The sequence below is a fragment of the Penicillium oxalicum genome, chromosome III, assembly GCF_001723175.1.
Source record: "Penicillium oxalicum strain HP7-1 chromosome III, whole genome shotgun sequence".
NCBI classification, from domain to species: Eukaryota; Fungi; Ascomycota; class Eurotiomycetes; order Eurotiales; family Aspergillaceae; genus Penicillium; species Penicillium oxalicum.
Window position 1 is genome coordinate 2,334,996 of NC_064652.1, and position 21,033 is coordinate 2,356,028.

Consider the following 21,033-nt stretch of genomic DNA (forward strand, 5'->3'; position numbering starts at 1 on the left):
GGGAGTTTGATATACAACATGTTTTCGAATGGATGCCTGAATAGAAAGAAGAAGTGAGTCATGACAGCGTCAAGGTTACTTGGACTCTCGTACTGTTTCAAATGGATAAAACCGTCAATTGAAGAGTCATACTTCCAATCCTCAGTCGGATAGAACTGCTAGCTCATTCGCTTATTATTTTGTCTACTAATGCAAGTCTTCTTTTACATGAAAAAAATTACATGTTCGAGTCAGATTTCTCATCGCTCCTCCAAGGGCTGAAGGCATCTTCTTAGGCTTTTGAAAGCTCTATCGTACGTAGCACACAAGACTCAAAAATGAGTCCAGACTGAACCGTCATGGAAGCATAGTCCATCTCTTTGGATTTTTTCTGCGCTTACGCACTCACCCAACCCTTCGCTTTCGGACAGACATCACCTGCTGATCGAAAGTTGGATAGTTTTGCCCCGTCTCACTCGCGTCTACATCAAAGTTGAGCAAGAATTCGGCCAAGATCAACCGCAGCATATCCGCTGCGAGTTGTTTCCCAGGGCTGCGTGTACTCGAGCCAAATTTGTTAGCTTCTGGTAGATTTCTCGGGGGCTTCGGCTTTTTCCATGATACTGAAAGCAACTAACCAGGTGTGTCGGCCGTCGCCAAACTGGCGTGATTTGGGACTCAGCCCCGTGATCTTGTAAGTATCTGGCTGTCCTGTGGCCTGGCCAAGTCGGTGAAAACGGAGGCCATCGAACTCTTGAGGACGTGCATAGTATCTTTCATCGCGTAAAATTGGAGTATTAGGCGTCAGCACAACGGTACCTCGGGGGATGGCCAGCCCATTTTGGAACGTGTAGTCTTGTGTGGCAACGCGATGGAGGGCACCTAATTGTTTCTCAGTGTCAGGTTTCTGGGTGATCATCACTCTGGCGCGGACAGTCGTGCGAGAGAAGGGGGAAGTAGATGATCGTACTTGGAGCCAGGGGTCGGAACCGCTGGCACTCTTTGATGAAGCTGTCGATTTTTGTGAGGCTCTCAATAGCTTCTTTGCTCATGGCACCGTGGTCGCGGACGGCCCGTTCCGCCTCGACTTGCAGAGGCTCAATGTATTCGGGACGGAGACACAATTCATACAGGCAGCCCGCAATCGTCTGGAGGTTGACGAAAACAGTGTTAATTGATTCATGTATAGTCATTGCCAATGGACGGATGAGACAGGTGCGTCTTACCATGCCTGCCGAGTGAACTGAACCAAAGATGGCGGCAACCACGAGCTGCGCAACGTGCATCTTATCGTAGCAACCGGAGTCCTGCTGTTGTACCCATCTCCATATCCAATCGGCTATAGTCTTGATGGTGAAGATCAAAGATGGGTCAGTGTTGACAGCGGATTGAGAGGGGTGCCATTGCGCTTCACACACCTGTGGCTCAGAAGCTCCGGACGTGCTCTTTTGCTGCTCAAGTTGCTCAACGATTAGCCGACCCAGTTGACGTTGCATACGGGCCGCCGGGAAATAAGGCCCAAGGACTCTACCAAAACAACTGAAGGTTAACGAAAGAAGAAGTCCACCCAGTAATAAATATGCTCACGGTTTCAAAAATTCTGGTAACTGGGCGATCTGCGCACCGCTCGCCGGGACAGCCGAGCCATAGCGAACAAACAATTCGATGGCGCGGGGGTCGCGACAAAGTGGCTCGCCCACCAGAACTTTACAAATCAGGCGTAGCATCAACTCCATTCCGACATGAAGGCAGTTGATCTCTTGTCGATTCTCTAGAGGTTTGGAGTGAAGATAGTTTCATAGTGGTCAGACCAGACTCGCAGAGACATTCTGTACACGACTAACTTACTTGTATCCAAGTCGGCAGTCATATTCATCTGGGACGCAAAAGCTAGCTTCAACTCGGCGACAAGTTCTTGGAAATAGCCATTGTTTTTACCGTTGGTTCGTCCGCGGGACCAGGTGAGGGCTTTAGAGAGGACCGGGACGGGAATATGATGGAGGGAGTCTGCGAACCCTGGCGCGGTATATCGAGTCTCAAAAAGCTATGGCACCACCTTATTAGCGAGGGGTAACCAAGCCTGATGCAGACTCATAGAATGGGTGGGAAGGTTACCACTTCATCGTAGGCATTGAGTGACATGTACTCATCGGAAAGGTTCATGTATTCTTTGATCATCGCCTCGTCGCAAAGACACACCCACCATCCGCTGGCGGTGCGAAATTGGAAGGCAAAGTCTCCATGCTGTGGCTTGATTTTAGAAATGTTGTACAGATGTACAAAAGACGGTTGGTGATTCAAGGTATGCCTACTCGATCATAGCCTTCCTGCAGAACTTGGGTCGCCCTGGTCATCCATGCTCGACCTTCTTTCCACGATGCAATCCACCCCGTGGCCCCTACAACCGGTACATTGACCTATCAACTGTCAGAGCCGTTCTTCATCTACCGTCATGAGGCTTTCCAAGTAGTAGTTTAGCAGGTTTCTACTCACCCAGGAGCGGCGGTACTGATACCATCGTGAAACACCTTCATAAATCGCCCACAAGGTCACCAATAGACCGAATAGCGTCGATAACATTGATCTGTCGCAAAGGCCAGCCCAGCCATACAAGTTGGCACTCATTTTCTGACTTCTTTCTTTTTGACCCTGTGGAATAGAAGATTTCTATTGACGGGTGAGCAGAATTCCTTGCCCTTACGCTTTTTTTTTCACCCCAGCATCCAAAGACTCACATGCACATGACCAGATAACCCAGAACAAGATGGAAGGTGCAGACCGTAATTCCTGTATTGGCTGAAGCCCTGGAAATAGACCCCCAACCCTAAGGGCATACTACATGAGTACCTTGTACAGGGTACAGTATAGGCACCACCGTACATCTGATCTGTATGCACACCTGTATGCATACGTACTTTGACCCACATTTAGCCTGGCTGGGCAAGCCTTCCGCATCTGTTCTTCGGCGACTTGTCAAATTTCAAGGAGGTACATGAGATGATCATCCACGTTACAGGCGGCCTATAGTGGAAAGATACATTTGTGATACATGGACACATGCAGAGTGGCACCAAGTGCCGTATGCCAGGGATGCAAGACTGAAATCCACACGGTACTTTTGAGGAGTCGATCGGCATGTACTGTAGAACAAGCAGGGATGACACCGTCATCCCAAGTTGATCCTCCACTATGTGCTGCTCTATCATGAGAACGCTTACAGCTATTCCCTTCTCCCCCTGATCCGGCAATTTCATGAAGAAAAACAAAGGGTGAGTCCCTGGAGTGGATTTAGCGCATTGATGGGATAAGTGGTACTCGATGGGTGAGAACATATTCAATAAGCCTGCCATTGGTGTAGTAGGCTGCTCGGGATCTTTTCAAGAGCCTAGCCTGAGATGCGCTCTTCCCTTTTGGGTCAAATGAGTTGTAGATAGGGGCCGAGTATATACTGTAGGCGCCAAGTGGAAAAATCCATGTCCTAAGTCGCCTCGAAATGATACGATAGTTGGCTTCCTCGGTCGAATCTAATGAGATAAGAGGAGGGTCGGCGCAATAAAATTGATTATCTCCCTGCACAAAAGATACCTAAATTCCTGTGTCTTGGAAACCTTCACCAGGCAGACGGGCTTCACCGCTCTTCAAAACGTATCCCCCGTGCCTGTGTCATTCCTTGCCTCCTCTCCCGTCCTCTTGTCCCTCGCAAAAGCTGTGTGACGTTGGGCGACAAATCATCATTCCGGGGGCCGCAAGAAAAATGAATCGAGTACAAACCGCAGGGAGCTCTCTGTATAACAATCATAGGTCGATGAGAGGGCCTGTAGACAGCATGTAGACGTGCCTTATTCTCGTTTAGTTAAGCCACATACTGTAGATTTGACTCATCCAGACATACCCGACACGCAGAAACGGGCAAATCACGGATCTGGTTCAGTCATTGTGGAAGCGGCACATGATTTTATGATCACGAAATACAGTTCTAATTGTTCTAGATAAGTTCGTTTGGGACAATACCGTGAAGGCACTGTAAAAGCCTGACCCTTCCAGACAGTAAGGACCTCATCGCCAAATTTGTCAACACGAAAGACTTTCTATTCTAGGTACCGCATCTGCCGATCTAGACTCTTTTCGGCGGCTGTTTGTACGCCCTCGAGGAACCCTAATCTCTCGAGATGAGCAATAGCTTTGCGAGTGCTACCCCCTGGAACGCATACGCCGGAGCGAAGTTGACTCACGGGCACACTTGCATCACGTGCAAGCTGGCCCGCACCCAGGCAGGACTGAGTGACAAGTCGCCGTGTCATCTCCGGATCCAGCCCGTGAGTTTCTCCCACTAGAATGAGTGCCTCCATCAGATAATACACATGAGGAGGGGCGAAACTGCGTCGGGGTGGTTAGTCACGTCACTGAAACATTTCCGTGGCACAAGAAACGACTCGACATACCCAGAGATTGCAGCAACCACGTCGAGGTGCTGCTCCTGCTCCAGCACTTCGATGCACGGCGAAACATCTCGCAGTGCGGTCTTGACAACCGCGGTCCGTCTGTCTCCCACGTCAGGGGCCACACAAACATGCCCATTGCACCTTGCCTGCATTCCACGGGGGTGTTGGGCATGGTGCGGATTACTGCCGTTCCGTGAGGCAGCCACGATAGGAGCTGCTGTATGGTGATGCCAGGGCACATCGTCACGATTGTCGGCCGCTGGTCCTGTGCGATTGCGGCCAGTGTATCCCGGAGCTCATCGCAGATGCCATAGACATCCGCGGGTCGTGTACATATGAAAACAACATGGTTCCTCTGCCCGGATCCAGCATTCAAGCTAATCCGAGCAGGTTCCCATATCGAGGGGGCCGGTGTTGTGGAGATTGACGAACGCATGTGGAAACCGTCCTCGGAGCTCTTCTGCGTGCTTCGTTCGACAAGCTGTGATGGTAATGCGGCATTGTTTGATCTAGGCGCTACAATTAGAGATGCGGCAAGCAACCCCTGGGCAAGATGGCCTCCCCCGATGGACGTAAGCTGGGAAGGTATGGTTAAACTCCTAGGGCTCGTGTCGACTGTCATCCTACTCCGCGTGTATGGGGTGCTGAAAGCAGCGTACCTTGACGGGTCTTGGAGAAGAATTCCCATCCCAGTTGTATATCCCAGGAATTCTAAGAAATTGAGTCCCTCAAAGCTTCTTTCTGTTCATACTCCTTCCTAGATCTGAAGAGACTTATCCATCGATATCACCACGCTCATCTGCAATTACGCACTTCGATCGAATCAGATTCATCTTTCTCATCAGGCGGCTCAGTTTCCTTAGTCCAATATCCATAATGGCAGTACCTTTGGGAGCATCTGGTATGTGCCTTCGCCTTTCACACCCCGAGATTTGTGACATCATTAATATATGAACGTATCGCAGGGCTTGGAGTGTCTTGGACAAAGCTGTCGTATCCGACCATTCTACCAAGTACAAACCTGTGCCCTTGCTCGTGAAGCCAAACTACATCCACCAAGACGTGAGCATTATTGTTCCGACCATTGACACCGAGTCCACCTTTACCGAATGCATGCGTCTGGCTGGAGGCCAATCCTCGGGAGATCATCATTGCGACCATTGAACGAAACCGGGCCGCGTCGAGCAGCTTATCGAGCCATTCCAGCAGGATGCTTACAGAATTATCATCGTGGTTGCGCCGCTGGCCAACAAGCGTCACCAGCTGATGGTCGGTGTCAAGGCTGCAAAGGGTAAAATCTTCGCTTTGGTGGACGACGATGTTTACTGGCACGTTGACACCGTTGTTCCCTACTTTTTGGCTCCGTTCGAAGATGCAGAAGTTGGCGGCGTTGCCGGTATACAAATGTCAGATCCGCAAATTGAAAATCACATTCGGTACAGCGCATGATTGGCTGACATTTCTATCAGTGCTGAGATACCATCTGAGCGCCAAGATGCCCGAGTCATCACGCCCTGGGAAGCAACGGCGACATTTGACTTGTACCAGTGGAAAAGGTCTCGGGAGGTGCATTTCGCTGCGGATGGAGGTTTCTGGTGCCTGTCAGCACGAACCCTTTTCATCAGGGCCTCTATCCTCCAAAACCAGAGCCTCGCCAATGCATATACCCAGGAGGTCATCGGCCGGAGGATTGTGAACACCGCTGACGATGTCGTTTTGACGGGGTTGATATTTGACCACAGATGGAAGGTGTCAATTCAGCACACCGCGGAAGCCGAAGTCACCACCCACATTCCTCAGGACCACAGGTTTGTCTGGCAGATACTTCGCTGGGACCGGGGAAACTTTCGCACCTTTCTCGGGTACCTCTTTGCATTCCCCGGCTATAGAAAAATGATGCAGTAAGTCGTGCCTTAGCTCGATGACGAACTTCGTCAAGGGGCTATCTTGCTTCGCTTTGCTTTGATTTGCTTTGTTGACTCTCTACCTCTAGGAGACACCCATACACGATGTGGAAGATGATTGAGCGCCTCACTCGCCCCATTTGGGCCACCATGTACGCATGGGCTTGGCTTCGGACGTTGTTCACAGCGCCAGGGATCGCGTGAGTACTCTACCCACCGCATAGAGATGGCTGCTTTTGTTACATTATCTGAATCCCATTCTTTGGTAGCTACGCATACATAGCTTGGATGGCCTTTGGATGGGACGGATGGCTTCCAACATATCGGTACTTCCTCAAGCGATACCCCCTTTGCGGCCGTCAAGTGTGGGCGTTCCTGCTCATGGATTACATTGGCCCCATTGTGGACATTCACGTCTACTTGACTATGAACAACGACAATCGGCTGACGAGAATGGCGGACACGAAAAATATTGAGGATTAGAAGGCTGACTGTGTTTTGGTTCAGACCCGGAAGACGTGATTGGGTTCTCGAATAGCCTGTGCTGAATCCAAAGCCATGCGTAGTGGATTTTGTAGTATATAGGTCATAATGGTTCCCCTGGGCTGAAGGTAAATTTAAAGTCCTGGTGACTGTGCTGCGACCCCAATTCATTGTCTCCCCTCAGAAGCAGCTTTTAAACCTTCCTTCCTAGTTGACCGAATTCTCTTGATTGCCGTGTCTCTTCATGGACTACCAACGTAGTATCGACGGTAGTTCTAATTAGAATGATACATTGCCATCATGAATAATCACCATTTCTTTCATGATATTTATTCGTAGTTAAACATGCAAACTATATACCCAGCTGCGGGTGGCGGTAAGTCCGTCATCCTCCCCGTCAGTCGGAGAACGCAATCAATGACATCTAACAGAATTTACAAACGGCCAATAAGTCACCTTCGAAGGGCTTAGCAGCTTGCAATTTGCTATAGGGGGTGCGGACAAAATAGAGGCCCCACCCGCTACTACAAGTATCATGCAGACAGATTGTTTTAAAGCCCAGCCCAGGGTGGATAGAGATACAGTCCTGATAGGCTGACAATCCTAGCCCGTTAGACTATCTACCCAAGAAGCTAGGTTGGAGTAGTAGGAAATTTAACTCCTCCCAGGCACCCTATTCTAGTCGCTTGCATCACTGACAGCCTGTCGTGAGTAGAGCCTAGTATTCTTGAGTCGTTGCTATATACCCAATTAAACACGGAGGTTGGAAATCACTTTCGAATAAGGATACAGCCCATCCCGAAAGTAGCGTCGCCACCGATTGTACTTTCTACTTTCTTTAATGTTTTCTCAGCCCCCAAGTGCCAAGGTAGGCTAGTACATTTTGGCGAGGCTCCCCGGGGTTGGATTTTTTATTACATTATTGTACTGGGTTGACCATAATCAAATCGATATCCAAGTTAATTAAAAGTGTCTTGAACATTTATAGAAATTATTGGAGAAGAGTCGGGATAGTGAACATACAGTTGATGGGTCTTGACAGGGTATTAGGTCGTGCGTATGTACGGCACCTAGTACTCTGAGACACGGTTCAGGGGTAGTCTCTTCCAAGGATTCTGAGACATTGCGCTTGCTCGTCTTCGATAATACAGGGGTGGTAGCCAAAGCAAGAGAGAGTAGACCGGCCTCCATCGCGAGAGGTATATGCTAAGTGCCGGTGGCTTAGATGCCTCGAGCTGGGCCGACACTCTCCTCAAGAGAAGTGTAGCGTCTCTCCCTCTACAGATCTCTTGGAGACCTTAATTTCAATCGAATGTGTTCGCAAAGGAAAAGAAGCTGGTCTCTGGCAGGGGTGCTAGACAAAGAGGATAATAGGCTCAATTATGTGCCGGGTACACTATCACGCCTTCCAGCTCATATACACGCACAGGCTTTAGACACCTATATATCCCCGGGCGTATCGAAGGCTACCCGACTAGCTAGGTAGTGGCTAAGTGTATTTAGTTCAACCCCACAGGCCACCGATCTGTGTGCAAGCGTCGCACCTAATAGCAGTATAGCGCCCGCTTAGTAGTACAAGTACTAGTACTCCGTAGAGTGAACGACGTCTAAAAAACCAAACAATTCCGGCCAGGGGAGAACTCATGTTCCTAGACCGTGGCTATCCGGCGCCCCCCAGATATCTCGTTCGATAAGTATAAATTACCAGACTTTAGACCCACCGGTTCATCGCGTCCATTTCCCACAAAGCTTGCCATCACAACACTCCCCAGATCAGTATAATTAAGATTGTAGCGGAGCCTACGCCTCCTACCGAGGGAATCACGGGGTTAGCCAACACCAAGGACACTGAGGACCAGCCCGAAACTCGGTATATGCAAGGGTGGGCTCTCGCTTCTTTGACCTTAGCCTTTATGTCCATCTGCCTCGTGCTAGCGATTGATAACACCATTCTCTGTTTGTACTTCTCCATGATCCGTCCGAGAGAGCATCAGATCTGATTGTCATACGAAGCGACGGCGATACCCCACATCACCAGCGACTTCCACAGCCTCAACGATATCGGGTGGTATGGCTCTTCCTATCTGATCGCGCAGATGGCACTGTTGCCAACCTGTGGTCGCCTGTATGCGTTCTATAACATCAAGTGGGTGTACTGCATCTCGCTTGCCGTCTTCGAAATCGGCTCCATCATCGCGGCCGTCGCCCCAAATTCTGTGGCACTTATCATAGGGCGAGCAGTCTCTGGTCTCGGTGCTGCGGGCTTGGTGAGCGGAACAACAACTATTTTATCGTATTGCGTGTTCCTGAAAAAGCAGGCAATGCTGTCGCCTATTGTGTTGGGCATGTATAACATTGGATCGGCGGTTGGACCACTCGTGGGTGGTTCGATAACCGACAACAAGAAGCTAACCTGGCGATTTATTTTCTGGATCAATCTCCGTAAGCCGCTATTGATAATGAAGCCTACCATCTCTCCTGTTATTATTGACTAATTATTGGAAGCTTTCGGGGCTATTGGGCTAGTATTGGTCTGGTTCACCTTGAAGAAACCTCCACCTGCAGTAAAGGGGGACCTACCCTGGAAGCAGAAGCTACGCCAACTTGACCTTCCGGGGGCTACTCTGCTACTCGGTGCGACATCATGTTTGAACTTAGCATTGCAATGGGGTGGCATTAGCTATCCATGGTCTGATTCCAAGGTGTTCGGGTGCCTGATCGGATTCGGTCTACTCCTGATTTCCTTCTTGTACTTGCAATTCCGGGGCAAAGAAAAGTTAGTTCCTCCTCTCCCATTTTTAGTCTCTACTATCATCGAGACATCTTCTTCTGCATGCTTACTAATCTCATCTAAGTTCGAATATCCCTCTCTATATCTTCCGAAGTCGTACCTTTTCAATATCATGCGGCTTCATGATGCTCGTTCAGGTGGCCGTAGTAGTGCAATCATACTTCTGGCCTATATACTTCCAGTCAGTCAAGGGCACTAACGCCAGAGACTCGGGGATCAATCTTCTTCCCTTGATTGTGTCAAACAGCCTTGGTACCCTCTGCGCAGGCTCTGTAGCATCGAGATTCGGACACTATGTACCATTCATGTGGGTTGGACCTCTCTTTTTGGCTGCCGGAGGGGGTCTCTATCAACTTGTGCGCCCGGACAGTCCGCGAGGACAGTGGATTGGTTTCCAAATTCTGTCTGGGCTTGGTTACGGCAGCTGTAGCCAAATGCCACTTTTGGCGGTGCAGGTTGTGCTCAACAAATCAGATATACCGACAGGTCTCGTCATGATCATGTTTTTCCAGATGCTCGGGGGCGCGCTAGCTCCTAGTGTTGGGCAGAACCTCTTCACGGATGGCCTTCTGCAGAACCTCAGCAAGGTGCGGGGAATAGATAGTGCAGCCGTGGTGGCGGCCGGTGCGAGCGGTTTCAGAGCGGTCGTTCCTCCCGAGCTGATGAACGCCGTCATCAGTGCATTTAATGCAGCACTGAAGAATGTTTTCTGGGTGGCACTCGCCACTCCAGCCCTTGCATGGATCACGAGCTGGGCAATGGAGTGGAAGCAACTGCCTGACACAAGCAAAGAGAAGGTGAATCAAGTGCCAGCCGAGAAGACCGAGGTGGGCGAGGTCGGGGCAGAACTAGCTTGATACCAATGGTAGCCTGACTTTGACAGTGCATATGCCTAGCCCGTCCGAGTAGAGTGTGAATCCAAGCAATGCCTTTTCATATGGTGATCTGTCGGGGAAGAATGTGTTGAATCCAGAGACCAGGCTTAGAAGATTGACGATTGGTAAAGAAGATAGATTGAGAGAGGGTGAAGAAGCCTACCTAAGCTATCAAATGATCATGTGACTAGTTATCGGTATCCTCCATGCAAACAGAATGCTTGGAGCGCCTCAAAACCAGGATCTAGTACCTCAAGCTTACCGAGGACGAGGAAATACTCTCTTACTCTCAGTCACACACAAGAGTAACAGCTGTGCTGTGTGGACTGGAACAGCATTCCGATGCCTTGGTAAGCGCTCTTTGTTCTCAACTCGCCAAGTTTTACTTTGCCAGCCAAATTCATCTGGCATAAGAGTTGATCCTTGAACATGGATGATGGAGGAAGAGCGCTCACGTCAGTCAACCTGGCCTCCCCCGATGAACGTAAGCTGGGAAGGAGGTATGGTCAAACTCCCAGGGCTCGTGTCGACTGTCATCCTGCTCCGCGTGTATGAGGTGCTGAAAGCGGCGTACTTTGACGGGTCTTGAAGAACTCCCTCGCGTTGCACTGGGGGGTGAGATCTCGTTTTATGTTGTCAAATTAGAGACAGTCGAAATGCAGGTTCTCTGCGCAGTCTCATAGACCATGATGCAAGGGGCTCTGGGCATTGAGTGTCTATGAGGGCCAACGATTCTTTAGGGACAGAACCTCGACCTCTTTTAAGAGGGCCCATCTTACAAGGCCACTCACCCGATGAGACGCACAATCAACCCAGAAGGTGTGGAAATTGCCCCCACTCACCTTCCGTTCAAGTTTTCGCAACCCATGATGAATTGACAGAGCACATTGGAAGATTGTTCTGGGCTTGGCCTTGCCCACCGCGCTGCTATGGCTCTTGCGCTGAGAAAATAGCACAATCTCAAAGCTTGACGTTGAACGGGCGGTGAAAGTGAGCCATGCATGTCAGAAAGAGGGACCTGACCCAGGCGGACGCATCATGAGCCGTTCGTAGGTATTCAAACAATTAGATTGGAAACGACGGGCCAAATACCTAGCCGGTAGGTGGAATGCTTGTCTTATTATGTTCTTCAATAAAGTGTCGCGGATCTCGTCTAATTGCAACGAGCTCCTGTTCTATCTCCCAGAGGGTCAATCGTTGACAGGGGCGACTGGCGAGTAAAACTCCAAGTCAGAGTCTGAGGGACGATCACCCCGGCAGATCTAGCTCAGCAAGGCGAGAAGAAAGTAATAATGTGTCTTGCAGAGACATGTTTAGTCGATTCACTCTTGGGCTCTAGAGCCTAATCAGCAACGGAGGGCAAGGGCTGCGTATGCCGAGGTTTGAGGGGTATGAACTTCCTCCTCGGCATGGTGATATTTAACAAACTCATCCACTGCCTGTTGGATGGGGCGGTTGAAGCCCGGGCGATCGCCCAGAACCGCGAGCGAGGACCATAACCTGCACTTAGTACGTTCAAAGGCAATTTTGTCTATGTTGGAGCAAAAGTCACTTCTGTATCCGAAAAGGACTCTAAATCATCGGACAAGGCTCTCAGCCAAGTGCATCTGAATTCTTCTAGTGGACTCTGGGAGCGTTTGTATAGAGATCTGCAAGTCTCCTCATACGTAGTACAGCAATAACGTCCTGTATCATTATTAGACTTCTATAGAACTAGGTACTGTTCTCTTCCTGCTTGGAAGAAAAGCCCGCTCCCGGCAAAACGTGGCTACGTCATATCTACTCGCGGCTCGGATCGAGGGTGCATTAACAAGGATTGATTCTCACCTAAATGCACTTTCACAATTTCGGTCCCACATCATCTTAGTATCAGACTCAAGATAAAATGGTTGCTAGTATATTGAATACGACTTCTGAAAAAATACTACATATCACGTATCAATACTCTGAGTACCTGGCCGTCTTCATAGGGCCAACCAAGGTCCCTGGCGCATCTCACCTTATTCCCAGATCACCAATTAAGAAATAAGTGAATGTGGTACTGACGTCAATACGCCTCGAACGCAGTGGTAACATCGAGCTCCCAGGAGAAACTCGTTTCAAGACAGAAAATGGAATCAAGGTGAAGCAGTCTGGAGGCGAGGAAATCTAAATTGTTACTTTGCCCACGATGCGACCGATCACTATCGCCGATCATGGATGGGTTCCCACTGCCGTCACTTACTCGGTCGGCGACAGGAGACGTCGGGCCACTAGTTGGTCTCCTTTTGTCAGATTAGATCTCGTTGAGATCGGGTTTGTGCTGTACTGCTAAGCCTGGTGTTCCTGCCCTTAGTGCTTAGCATAGCTGAAACCACCAATTGTAGCTCGTATAAAGTACCACCTGGCGGGGACGTATTATGTAATGTATACGCGACATTCAACTCCCGCCTGATGAGACAGCTTACGATACGAGCCCAGGGCTTTTCTTTCTTTCAAAAATTCGATGGGTCGTGCAGGATGGAGTTTAGATTACACAAATGGATCGAAGCTATGATCGGGTCATTTTTGTGGAGAACAGTAGAACTATCTAAGTAGTAGTTCCATATGTATATCCATTCCCCAGAGTTCATCTCAGGATCGGTATCTACTACTTTGAATATCTAATGGCTACCAAAAAAAACTGGACATGATACATGATCCAAGTACATACATTACAGTGAAAGGCAAAATAAATACGAAGCAAATCTTGCTGAATCGCTGGATCCGACAGATGGGTACAGCACGTACTGTAGCTGACAAACTTTGTGTGCGCCCGGCTTGCCCGGAGAAGGCTGTGCTGGGCGTCAGTGGAGACTGGCGATGTCGCTCGGTCATTGAAACTAGCAGACAATTACTCGTTCTCTCTTAAGACCCGCCTATCTCCAGCTCGCGTCATCATCCTCGCAGACTCATTTCCCCCCCCCCCCCCCCCCCCTTCTTGTCCCTCTGTCAAACGGCGTGGCTTGAAGGGTCTTTGTACGTATCCCCATTGTACAAATTCAGAGTGACGCAACCGGTTCATATCTTTGAGGCTTCACCTTTTTCTTTCCTTTTTCTCCAATTGCACTCTGTGGTGGTCGCTGGTTGCTGCGTACCGAGACTCTTCAATTGGCATTGCATCATATCCGGTCATAAACTACACTGCTGCGATTTTCACTGCCAAAGACTTGCTCAGAGCTTCTCTGCCTAATTCAGCCTCGGCAGCCTGGATGCCAACAGAAGCAGCTCAAAGCAATAGGTTGACAGCGCTCATGGGATTCTCAGAATGGCGTCAACTTTGCACGCCGACAACTCCGGCCAGTTAGCTCCGGCGCAAACCCGGGCGGATCCACATGCAAATCCAGGCGCGGACAACGTCGGCAGGGTATCTCAGCCGCTGCAACAACAACCACCGCCGCATGTGAACTCGCAAGAAATATGGTCGTCGGGGTCATCATTTCAACTGGACCCCTCCAATTCGCCTTCAAATTATACCTCCTTCTCTAGCTCCGATAGCGATGAACCCCAGACTCGCCCCATCGGCGTGGAAGATGAGGATGACGTTCAGGATGTGATTGGAGTCAGCATTGGCCGGGAGCAAAGTCGCATGAAAGCTCGCGCGACACCGGCCGAAGAGAAAAATCGCATTTTGGAAGACAAGGGCGGATACTTTGCAACCTTTGATGAGAATGTGGGCGAGAACAGTCTGTACGCCTCAGAGCTTACGGCGGAACCAGAATCAGTGGAGCCCGAGGCAGCCCATGAGAATAGGGAGAGATTGGGCATAAAGCATGCTCCCTCACCGGCTGCTGCCGCTGCACCTTCTGGTCAATTGGTGCCGCGGCGGAGGCCACGAAGCCCCCAAACACGGCAACAGTCAACGCTATCATTTTTCCCCGCGCGTGAGACGAAGGATGGGAGCGCCTCGGGCTCAAGAAGCAGCTTCACTCGATCACTCTTGAAGACGACGCTTCCCCGTCGCCCGCGGGCCTGGTCGGGAGAATTGAAAAAGTTCCTGCCCGATTTAGCCTCTTTAGCTCGACGGCCAACCCTGCCATTTCGCTCGAGTAATGCCCACCGCCGCGCCCGTAGTCAAACTGTGACGCCGGGCACACGAAAACAAGCCGATTCAAGGGCGGCATCATTAGATCGGCAACGAAGATTATCGACGCCTATTTCCCATGGCCCTGATCGAGAGACCAAAGAGGATGACCCGGGAGATGATTCGCACCCGATCTCCGAGTTGCGTAAGCTAGATGGCACCTCCGCTGCAAAGCATTCTTTCACAAGACGACCCAGCGCAGCTCTTTCTGGCCGCCCGCCAAGTCTGCGGAGGTCGTCCTCTGACCATTCTCTCTATCTTCGAGCATCATCCACGGCATCATCATTGGAGCAACGTCCTCTCTATGAAAACGTGCATTCGCAAGTGAACAGCCGGTTCAAGGCCATCAAGGACAGTCTGCAAGATTCAAGCAGTCGTCTGCTCAGTCGCCCATCCATTCACTTACAGGATATTCGGAACGATTGGTCGTCCCGCCCATTCCCTTCCATTATGGGCTCGGAGCGAGGAACAGATAGTGTCCATGCATCGGCAACCCCACCACCACCACCGCGGTATAATACACAGTCCACACACCCAATTCTGGAAGAGGCGATGACAGAAATGACTGGTGACGTGGTGATCCTTGGCGGATACCGAGGTTCCATCCTGCGATCCGCCAAACCTCCTCACCGACAGCTTTGGGTGCCAATGAAGGTGGGATTAAATCTGCGCAAGGTCGATCTTGAGGTGGGGTTGACGCGAGAAGACGAGGAGCGCATGGAAGAAAAGATCATCCCATCTGGTGTTCTTTCTCACATCGGACCCATCGATATTTGCCGACGCTTGATGAAACGTCTGCAAAAGTGCGACAACGCTGTGCGTGGAGACCTACGTGTGTGGGATTATGGCTACGATTGGCGGTTGAGTCCGGATCTGCTTTCAAAGCGGCTCATTTCCTTCCTCGAAGGCCTACCCTGCAATCGACCGGGGCCAGATGGCCAACCTCCATCCCCACGCCGAGGTGCCATAGTGATTGCCCACAGTCTGGGCGGTCTCATCACTCGGCATGCAGTCAACCAACGGCCTGACCTCTTTGCAGGGGTTGTGTATGCAGGGACCCCACAACACTGCGTCAACATTCTCGGACCGCTCCGCAATGGCGACGATGTGCTTCTGAGCTCTCGTGTGCTTACTGCACAGGTCAATTTCACATTCCGCACGAGCTTCGCGCTTCTTCCAGAAGATGGCCATTGCTTCATCGACAAGCAAACAGAGGAGGAATATCGCGTTGACTTCTTTGACGCCAACTCATGGGATGAATATCGTCTTTCGCCGTGTATCAGTCCCGCTTTGCCGGTCCCGCCAGTCAATCCACGCTTTAAGGATTTTGCGATGATCAGCAAGCGATTTTCCATCGGGCCGCGAGATGAGAACAATAGTCAGAACGCTTCAATCTCGGGCAATAGCGATGTGAATTCTTTGGCCACTGAGGGCGACCGTCACCACTCTGGTCATCCCAGACGCGACACCTCCCATCGTACTCAGCAAGGCCATTCCAATTCAGTACACAGTCCATCTCAAGCTGCAGCGACAGCTGCCGAGAAAGTGAACCAGTCCCTCCCGACTGGCAGCGGCGGAGTCGATGGTCTTGTCGGGCCAGGTGCAGCGCCTCGCAGCAGCGGCGCGACCAACCAAATGTCTAGCCCAAGCACCATTCCATACGCGGATGCCATGGAATACCTGCAACGGACCCTCGCCGAGATCAAACGCTTCAAATCAGAGCTCGAGTTCAACCCCGCGCACCAAGCCGAGAACCGTTACCCGCCTACCGCAGTACTGTTTGGCAAAAGCGTACCAACCCTTTTCGGTGCCCGAGTCGCGTCGCGAGAGGCTATCAAGCAACAGGATGCCTATGATGATTTAGCTTTTGCGGCTGGGGATGGTGTATGTCTGGCTTCGGCTGCCATGCTGCCCTCTGGATACAGAGTGATTAAAAATGGACTTGTCAAAAGTGAACGGGGGCATGTTGGACTGCTTGGGGATTTGGAAGGTGTGGGTCAATGTCTGAGAGCCTTGATCCGGGGTCGAAAAGAAGGTGTTGGATTGGGAAAGGAGTTGCGTTGAGTCGATTCCATCTCGACAGAATGTTGAGAAGGCTTGAACAAATTGGATATCCATCACGCTCTAGAGTGCACGTGGCTCAGGCGGGAGGGGGTTCCACCTACCCTCCACCACTGCCCGGGTAGGCCTGTAAATATATTTTGTCGGATTTGGCAGGCTCGCTTTCTTTGTTTGCAATTAGGTATTTCTCGTTGGCCGCAACCTTATGATACCACCAATAGAGATGCTTCAATATATTCATTTTGAAGAAGAAAAAAAAAGATCCTGAAGGTTTCCAAGAACACACGTGCAAACCACCAAAACCTGTCTATTTTCCAAAACTCAAAAATTCGATGTTCTATATACGCACACTGTTCAAATATCCCAGGCCCTCACTTTTCCTGTTCTTTTGAGAGGTGAAACCCCCCTCGACTCAACATCAACGGATTAAGCCAACCAACAAGCAAGAAAGGAAACAGAGATGGAAAGCCAAAAAAAAAAAACACAAACAAAAAAGAGAAAGGGCGTTCTCGTCGGCAGGAAGTGACCTTCAAGGTAACGCCGCCGAGACACATGAATTGACATCCAGCTCAAACATATATCAGGCCAGGATCTACACGGTGGCACACAGTGATGGGCAAAATAAAGAGACTGAAAACGGTGATGACCCATGGTCAAATTAAAATGACCAGATTAGTCCGTACGTGAGTTGGCAATGTTCAGGACCAAGATGTCCGTCGCACCGACCTTGATCAACTCATCCATCACTGTCGCCACACGCTTCTTCTCCACCATCGAGCTGACCGCCACCCAGCCCTCTTCCTCGAGAGCAGTAACGGTGGGTGCACGCTTACCGGGAGTGATCTGGCAAGCGACGGCAAGCTCGGTGCGAGGGATGTTATACTGGCAGAGCACGAACTTTTGTGCGGCGATGACACCGCGAATACGCGAGGTAATCAAGTTGAGAACGTCGCTGCTGGAGCCGCGAGACTTGACCAGAACGGACGTGCTTGTCACGACAGTATCGATGGCCTTGAGGCCAGCGGCTTTCATGGTCTCTCCGGATTCTGGAAGGAGCAAAGGGATATTAGTCTTATCACATGGGAATGGGTGCAAAGTTTGGAGAACAATATTTTTTTCTTCTCTCCGGACGCTGAACATACCGACAAGATCCACGATACCGTCCGCGACACCCAGAGCGCATGCGGCCTCGACACTTCCGCCGACATACTTGATCTTGGTGCTCAACTTGGAGCCAGCCTCAACACCCTCGAGCTGGGCGAAGAACGCCTCCGTCAAGGCGGTGAAGCTGGTCACGACGTTCTTACCGACCAATTGCTTGGCCTCAGTGATATCACCCTTCTCTGGCACCTGAACCTGCAGCTTGCAGCCACCGAATCCAAGATCAAGAATTTCCTCAACGCCGGAGACTTCGCCGGGAGCCAAGGTTGCATCGTGCTCGGCGACTTGATCGCGACCGGTGATACCGAGGTCGACACGGCCCTCGCCTACAAAGGTAGGAATGTCGGCGGCCGGCAGGAAGATAGAGCAATGGGCAGGTTCTTAACCAGGGCAATGTCGAGACGGGTCTCACGACGGAATTGAATGTCCGACCCCGCGAGGAGGTCAAGAGTGGCTTGTTGCAGGCGACCCTCTGAGTGTGGAGTATAGCGTTAGCTTTGTTGTCTCGTTTGATTCGGGTTCCATTGACGAGTTCATATTCGCGCGCATAGTGCTTTGCAATCACGATCGAGAGGTGTTGGAATGGGATTGCGAGGGGCAATCGCAAAAGCAAAAAGATGACAGGGATGACTTGCTCTTGGGCACGGCAAACAACAGCCTTCCTTCAAGGCTAATTTGAGAAGAATGGCGGTTAGTTTGCGGGTTGGACGATCTTGTGGATTTCCTGGCGGCGGGTGACTCACTGGTTGACGAGATCCATTGCGACGGGTATGCTTGAGGGTGTCGGGTGCCGGGGGGCACAAGGGAATTGCACGAAGATTGGAGTGAAAAGGGAAAGGAACCAGCCCGTTATGTTGGTGTTGAAAAAGAATTGCGCAGTCAATGGCACTGCGCAGGGAATGGGAAGTGAATATAAGTAATTGGAGATCGATGGAGGGGAGAAGACGAGGTGAATAGTCGCCAAGTCCCGCGCCGCAGACCGAAGCTCAATTGCGGCAGAAATTTGGAGGGGCACCCGGCGGTGGTCCGCCGGCAGGCGGTCTCATGCTGAGAATAAGCCGACTAGCGCTCTCTCGCTGACCGGACGAGTGACTCTGCTGTGGAGTATGGGCCACTTCATGCCCACGACAAGAATCTCAGAGGGTCCACTACCTCAGAAGCTAGTACAGTAGTGAGTAGACCGAGTAGACTCGGCTTTGTAGTGCTCTTGTTCAGTACAATTGCCGGAACTCTGAGCGCAGGTTCGCTAAGAATACTCTATAGAAACCAGGGACTTTTGCAGCCGCACTGGATGTGAAAAAATAAATAAAAATTAAATGTACACCTTGGTCCGCGGTCTATCTCTCACACATCAAAACACGGTTCAGGGACGGTGACAATCATATATGCGGCGCGCTGATGTGCTGATGCGCTGATGCGTAGCGGGGCGGACGGGAATAAGTGTCCAGACGAGGAAAGGTACTCATGTAGTAGGATGGAGATTGTCAGACGACTCCTCCATTCAGCGCCGACCAAGTATTCTCAAGAATACCATCTCGACCAGCGTAGACAGAAGAACAGGACTCGAGAACTTGATATGACAGTCACACACTCTCCATGGACCAGGACAAAACAGAGGTATGCTGCTTGACACGTGGACCAGCGGTCCCCGACATGGCCCAACAAGCCATGGGTAGTGTGGATCATCGAGTATGGACAACCAAACCTGAGACCGAGGGGAGAAATCGATCGACGAAAAGCATCACATCCAAAGTATTGGAAGATGGACGCCTGTCTCACTATCATCGTGACTCCACAGTGGCTGACAATCACGGCAAGTTTGCTGGACGATATTGGGCAGTGACACTCTTGTTTCTCTCCGTGGATAAGTCCAAGAGTGCCTGATTATTGCCATGCCGAATCTAGATCCGATCCACTTTTTGGCAAACCCATTCCGCCATCCCGTCGTCCCGCCATTTGTCATGCGTTCAGACTGGGCTTGGCGGGGGCCACGATGCTGCGCCTGTCGGACGAAACCCGCGAGTCTGGCCCTCTTCGGGTGAGTGAGTCAAGTTCTTCCCCGGGCAGGTCGGGCGGGCACCAGATCATCCGCGGCATTTGAGAGCGCTGACTCATCTTACTGCCTGAATAATCCGGTGGAAAACTGGCGCCGTGGGCGGTCCGCCCATCTGCCCGCCGCGACCGCCTAGTATGTGACTGCCTCGTAATTCAGGTGTCAGCAGCCCTGAACCCTCGCGTAATTTGGAACCCACACAAGGCAAAATCATACTCGACATCCGCCTCACCCTCCCCGTCCACCACCAAAAAGAACACCCTCCAACCTCGTCGTCCGAGCTTAACGCCCTCCACCCACTCTCAAGATGGATTCCAGCAAGCAGCCCGTCAAGCTCGTCAAGGTGACCCGTGTCCTCGGCCGCACCGGTACGTGTTTACCCTGAATGAAAGATCAAGAATTCCGCTCGCCAGACTCCGCTCCGCATCGCACCAACTCAAGAATCTCCTGCGACGAGGGTTCGAGACGGTCCCCATCGGGATCGCCTGATTTGGATCCCTGCGGAGGAATTTGCGCAGCAGATGATGGATAAACGGCAGGCTAACGTGTGGAATTCTTGTTTTTAGGCTCTCGTGGTGGTGTCACCCAGGTCCGCGTCGAGTTCATGGACGACACTTCCCGTTCCATCATCCGTAACGTCAAGGGTCCTGGTATGCGATCCCCATCCCGATTCTGATTCCCGAAATTCGAAGAAAAGCGAACAGAGGCCAGTTCCCCCGGAAAAGAGGAGGATTCAATGGAGAGCCGCCATCGGAGAGGATCGCGCGCTTGATCCATACCTTTCACAAGGGAATTGTCTTAAACAACCGGGGAAACTTTCTTCTCGCCTATTCGACTTCCCTCGATCTCATTTCAAGTCCCCTTTTACTGACGCGCTTCTGCGCCCTCATAGTCCGTGTTGACGACATCCTCTGCCTGCTCGAGTCCGAGCGTGAGGCCCGCCGTCTTCGTTAAAAACCCCCTCAAAATCAATAAATCATTCGCGCCATGTCTTTCATCTCTCCTCGTCTCTCGCATATACTTCGCGTCCGGCTGGCTCTGATCGTTCTTCGGCCAAAAATGTGGTCTTCGCTTTCCTCTTCCTCAACATACCTCTAGACACCTCGATTTTCCCTCGACCTTTATCCGCCGCGGTCGCCCGCTTGATTCTCCGTCCTTGAATCCTCGAAATCGGTACATTGT

At 51.0% G+C, this 21,033-nt stretch overlaps 7 protein-coding genes across 7 annotated transcripts; 4 read left to right on the forward strand and 3 right to left on the reverse strand.

Annotated features, from left to right (window-relative positions):
- Positions 1-384: 384 nt before the first annotated feature.
- Positions 385-2,604, reverse strand: POX_c04253 (Cytochrome monooxygenase atmQ; the record flags this gene model as incomplete). Its single annotated transcript, XM_050113136.1, has 8 exons — positions 385-532; positions 618-861; positions 950-1,506; positions 1,567-1,750; positions 1,828-2,023; positions 2,095-2,223; positions 2,292-2,396; positions 2,473-2,604. The coding sequence occupies 8 exons, from the start codon at positions 2,602-2,604 to the stop codon at positions 385-387; spliced, it is 1,695 nt and encodes a 564-aa protein (XP_049970692.1).
- A 1,463-nt stretch (positions 2,605-4,067) lies between these two features.
- POX_c04254 (uncharacterized protein) lies at positions 4,068-4,857 on the reverse strand (the record flags this gene model as incomplete). The annotated part of the gene is made up of 3 exons (XM_050113137.1): positions 4,068-4,356; positions 4,422-4,604; positions 4,661-4,857. 3 exons carry the CDS (start codon positions 4,855-4,857, stop codon positions 4,068-4,070), a joined length of 669 nt encoding a protein of 222 aa, XP_049970693.1.
- Positions 4,858-4,974: 117 nt separating this feature from the next.
- On the forward strand, positions 4,975-6,808 carry POX_c04255 (uncharacterized protein; the record flags this gene model as incomplete). The annotated part of the gene is made up of 6 exons (XM_050113138.1): positions 4,975-5,006; positions 5,387-5,483; positions 5,610-5,827; positions 5,891-6,322; positions 6,415-6,525; positions 6,595-6,808. 6 exons carry the CDS (start codon positions 4,975-4,977, stop codon positions 6,806-6,808), a joined length of 1,104 nt encoding a protein of 367 aa, XP_049970694.1.
- A 1,913-nt stretch (positions 6,809-8,721) lies between these two features.
- On the forward strand, positions 8,722-10,456 carry POX_c04256 (uncharacterized protein; the record flags this gene model as incomplete). The annotated part of the gene is made up of 4 exons (XM_050113139.1): positions 8,722-8,764; positions 8,822-9,250; positions 9,314-9,584; positions 9,664-10,456. 4 exons carry the CDS (start codon positions 8,722-8,724, stop codon positions 10,454-10,456), a joined length of 1,536 nt encoding a protein of 511 aa, XP_049970695.1.
- Positions 10,457-13,760: 3,304 nt separating this feature from the next.
- POX_c04257 (uncharacterized protein) lies at positions 13,761-16,640 on the forward strand (the record flags this gene model as incomplete). The annotated part of the gene is made up of 1 exon (XM_050113140.1): positions 13,761-16,640. One exon carries the CDS (start codon positions 13,761-13,763, stop codon positions 16,638-16,640), a length of 2,880 nt encoding a protein of 959 aa, XP_049970696.1.
- Positions 16,641-17,309: 669 nt separating this feature from the next.
- On the reverse strand, positions 17,310-18,558 carry POX_c04258 (ATP phosphoribosyltransferase; the record flags this gene model as incomplete). The annotated part of the gene is made up of 4 exons (XM_050113141.1): positions 17,310-17,683; positions 17,780-18,178; positions 18,231-18,460; positions 18,542-18,558. 4 exons carry the CDS (start codon positions 18,556-18,558, stop codon positions 17,310-17,312), a joined length of 1,020 nt encoding a protein of 339 aa, XP_049970697.1.
- A 1,600-nt stretch (positions 18,559-20,158) lies between these two features.
- On the forward strand, positions 20,159-20,805 carry POX_c04259 (40S ribosomal protein S28; the record flags this gene model as incomplete). Its single annotated transcript, XM_050113142.1, has 3 exons — positions 20,159-20,219; positions 20,418-20,501; positions 20,744-20,805. The coding sequence occupies 3 exons, from the start codon at positions 20,159-20,161 to the stop codon at positions 20,803-20,805; spliced, it is 207 nt and encodes a 68-aa protein (XP_049970698.1).
- Between the last annotated feature and the right edge of the window lie 228 nt (positions 20,806-21,033).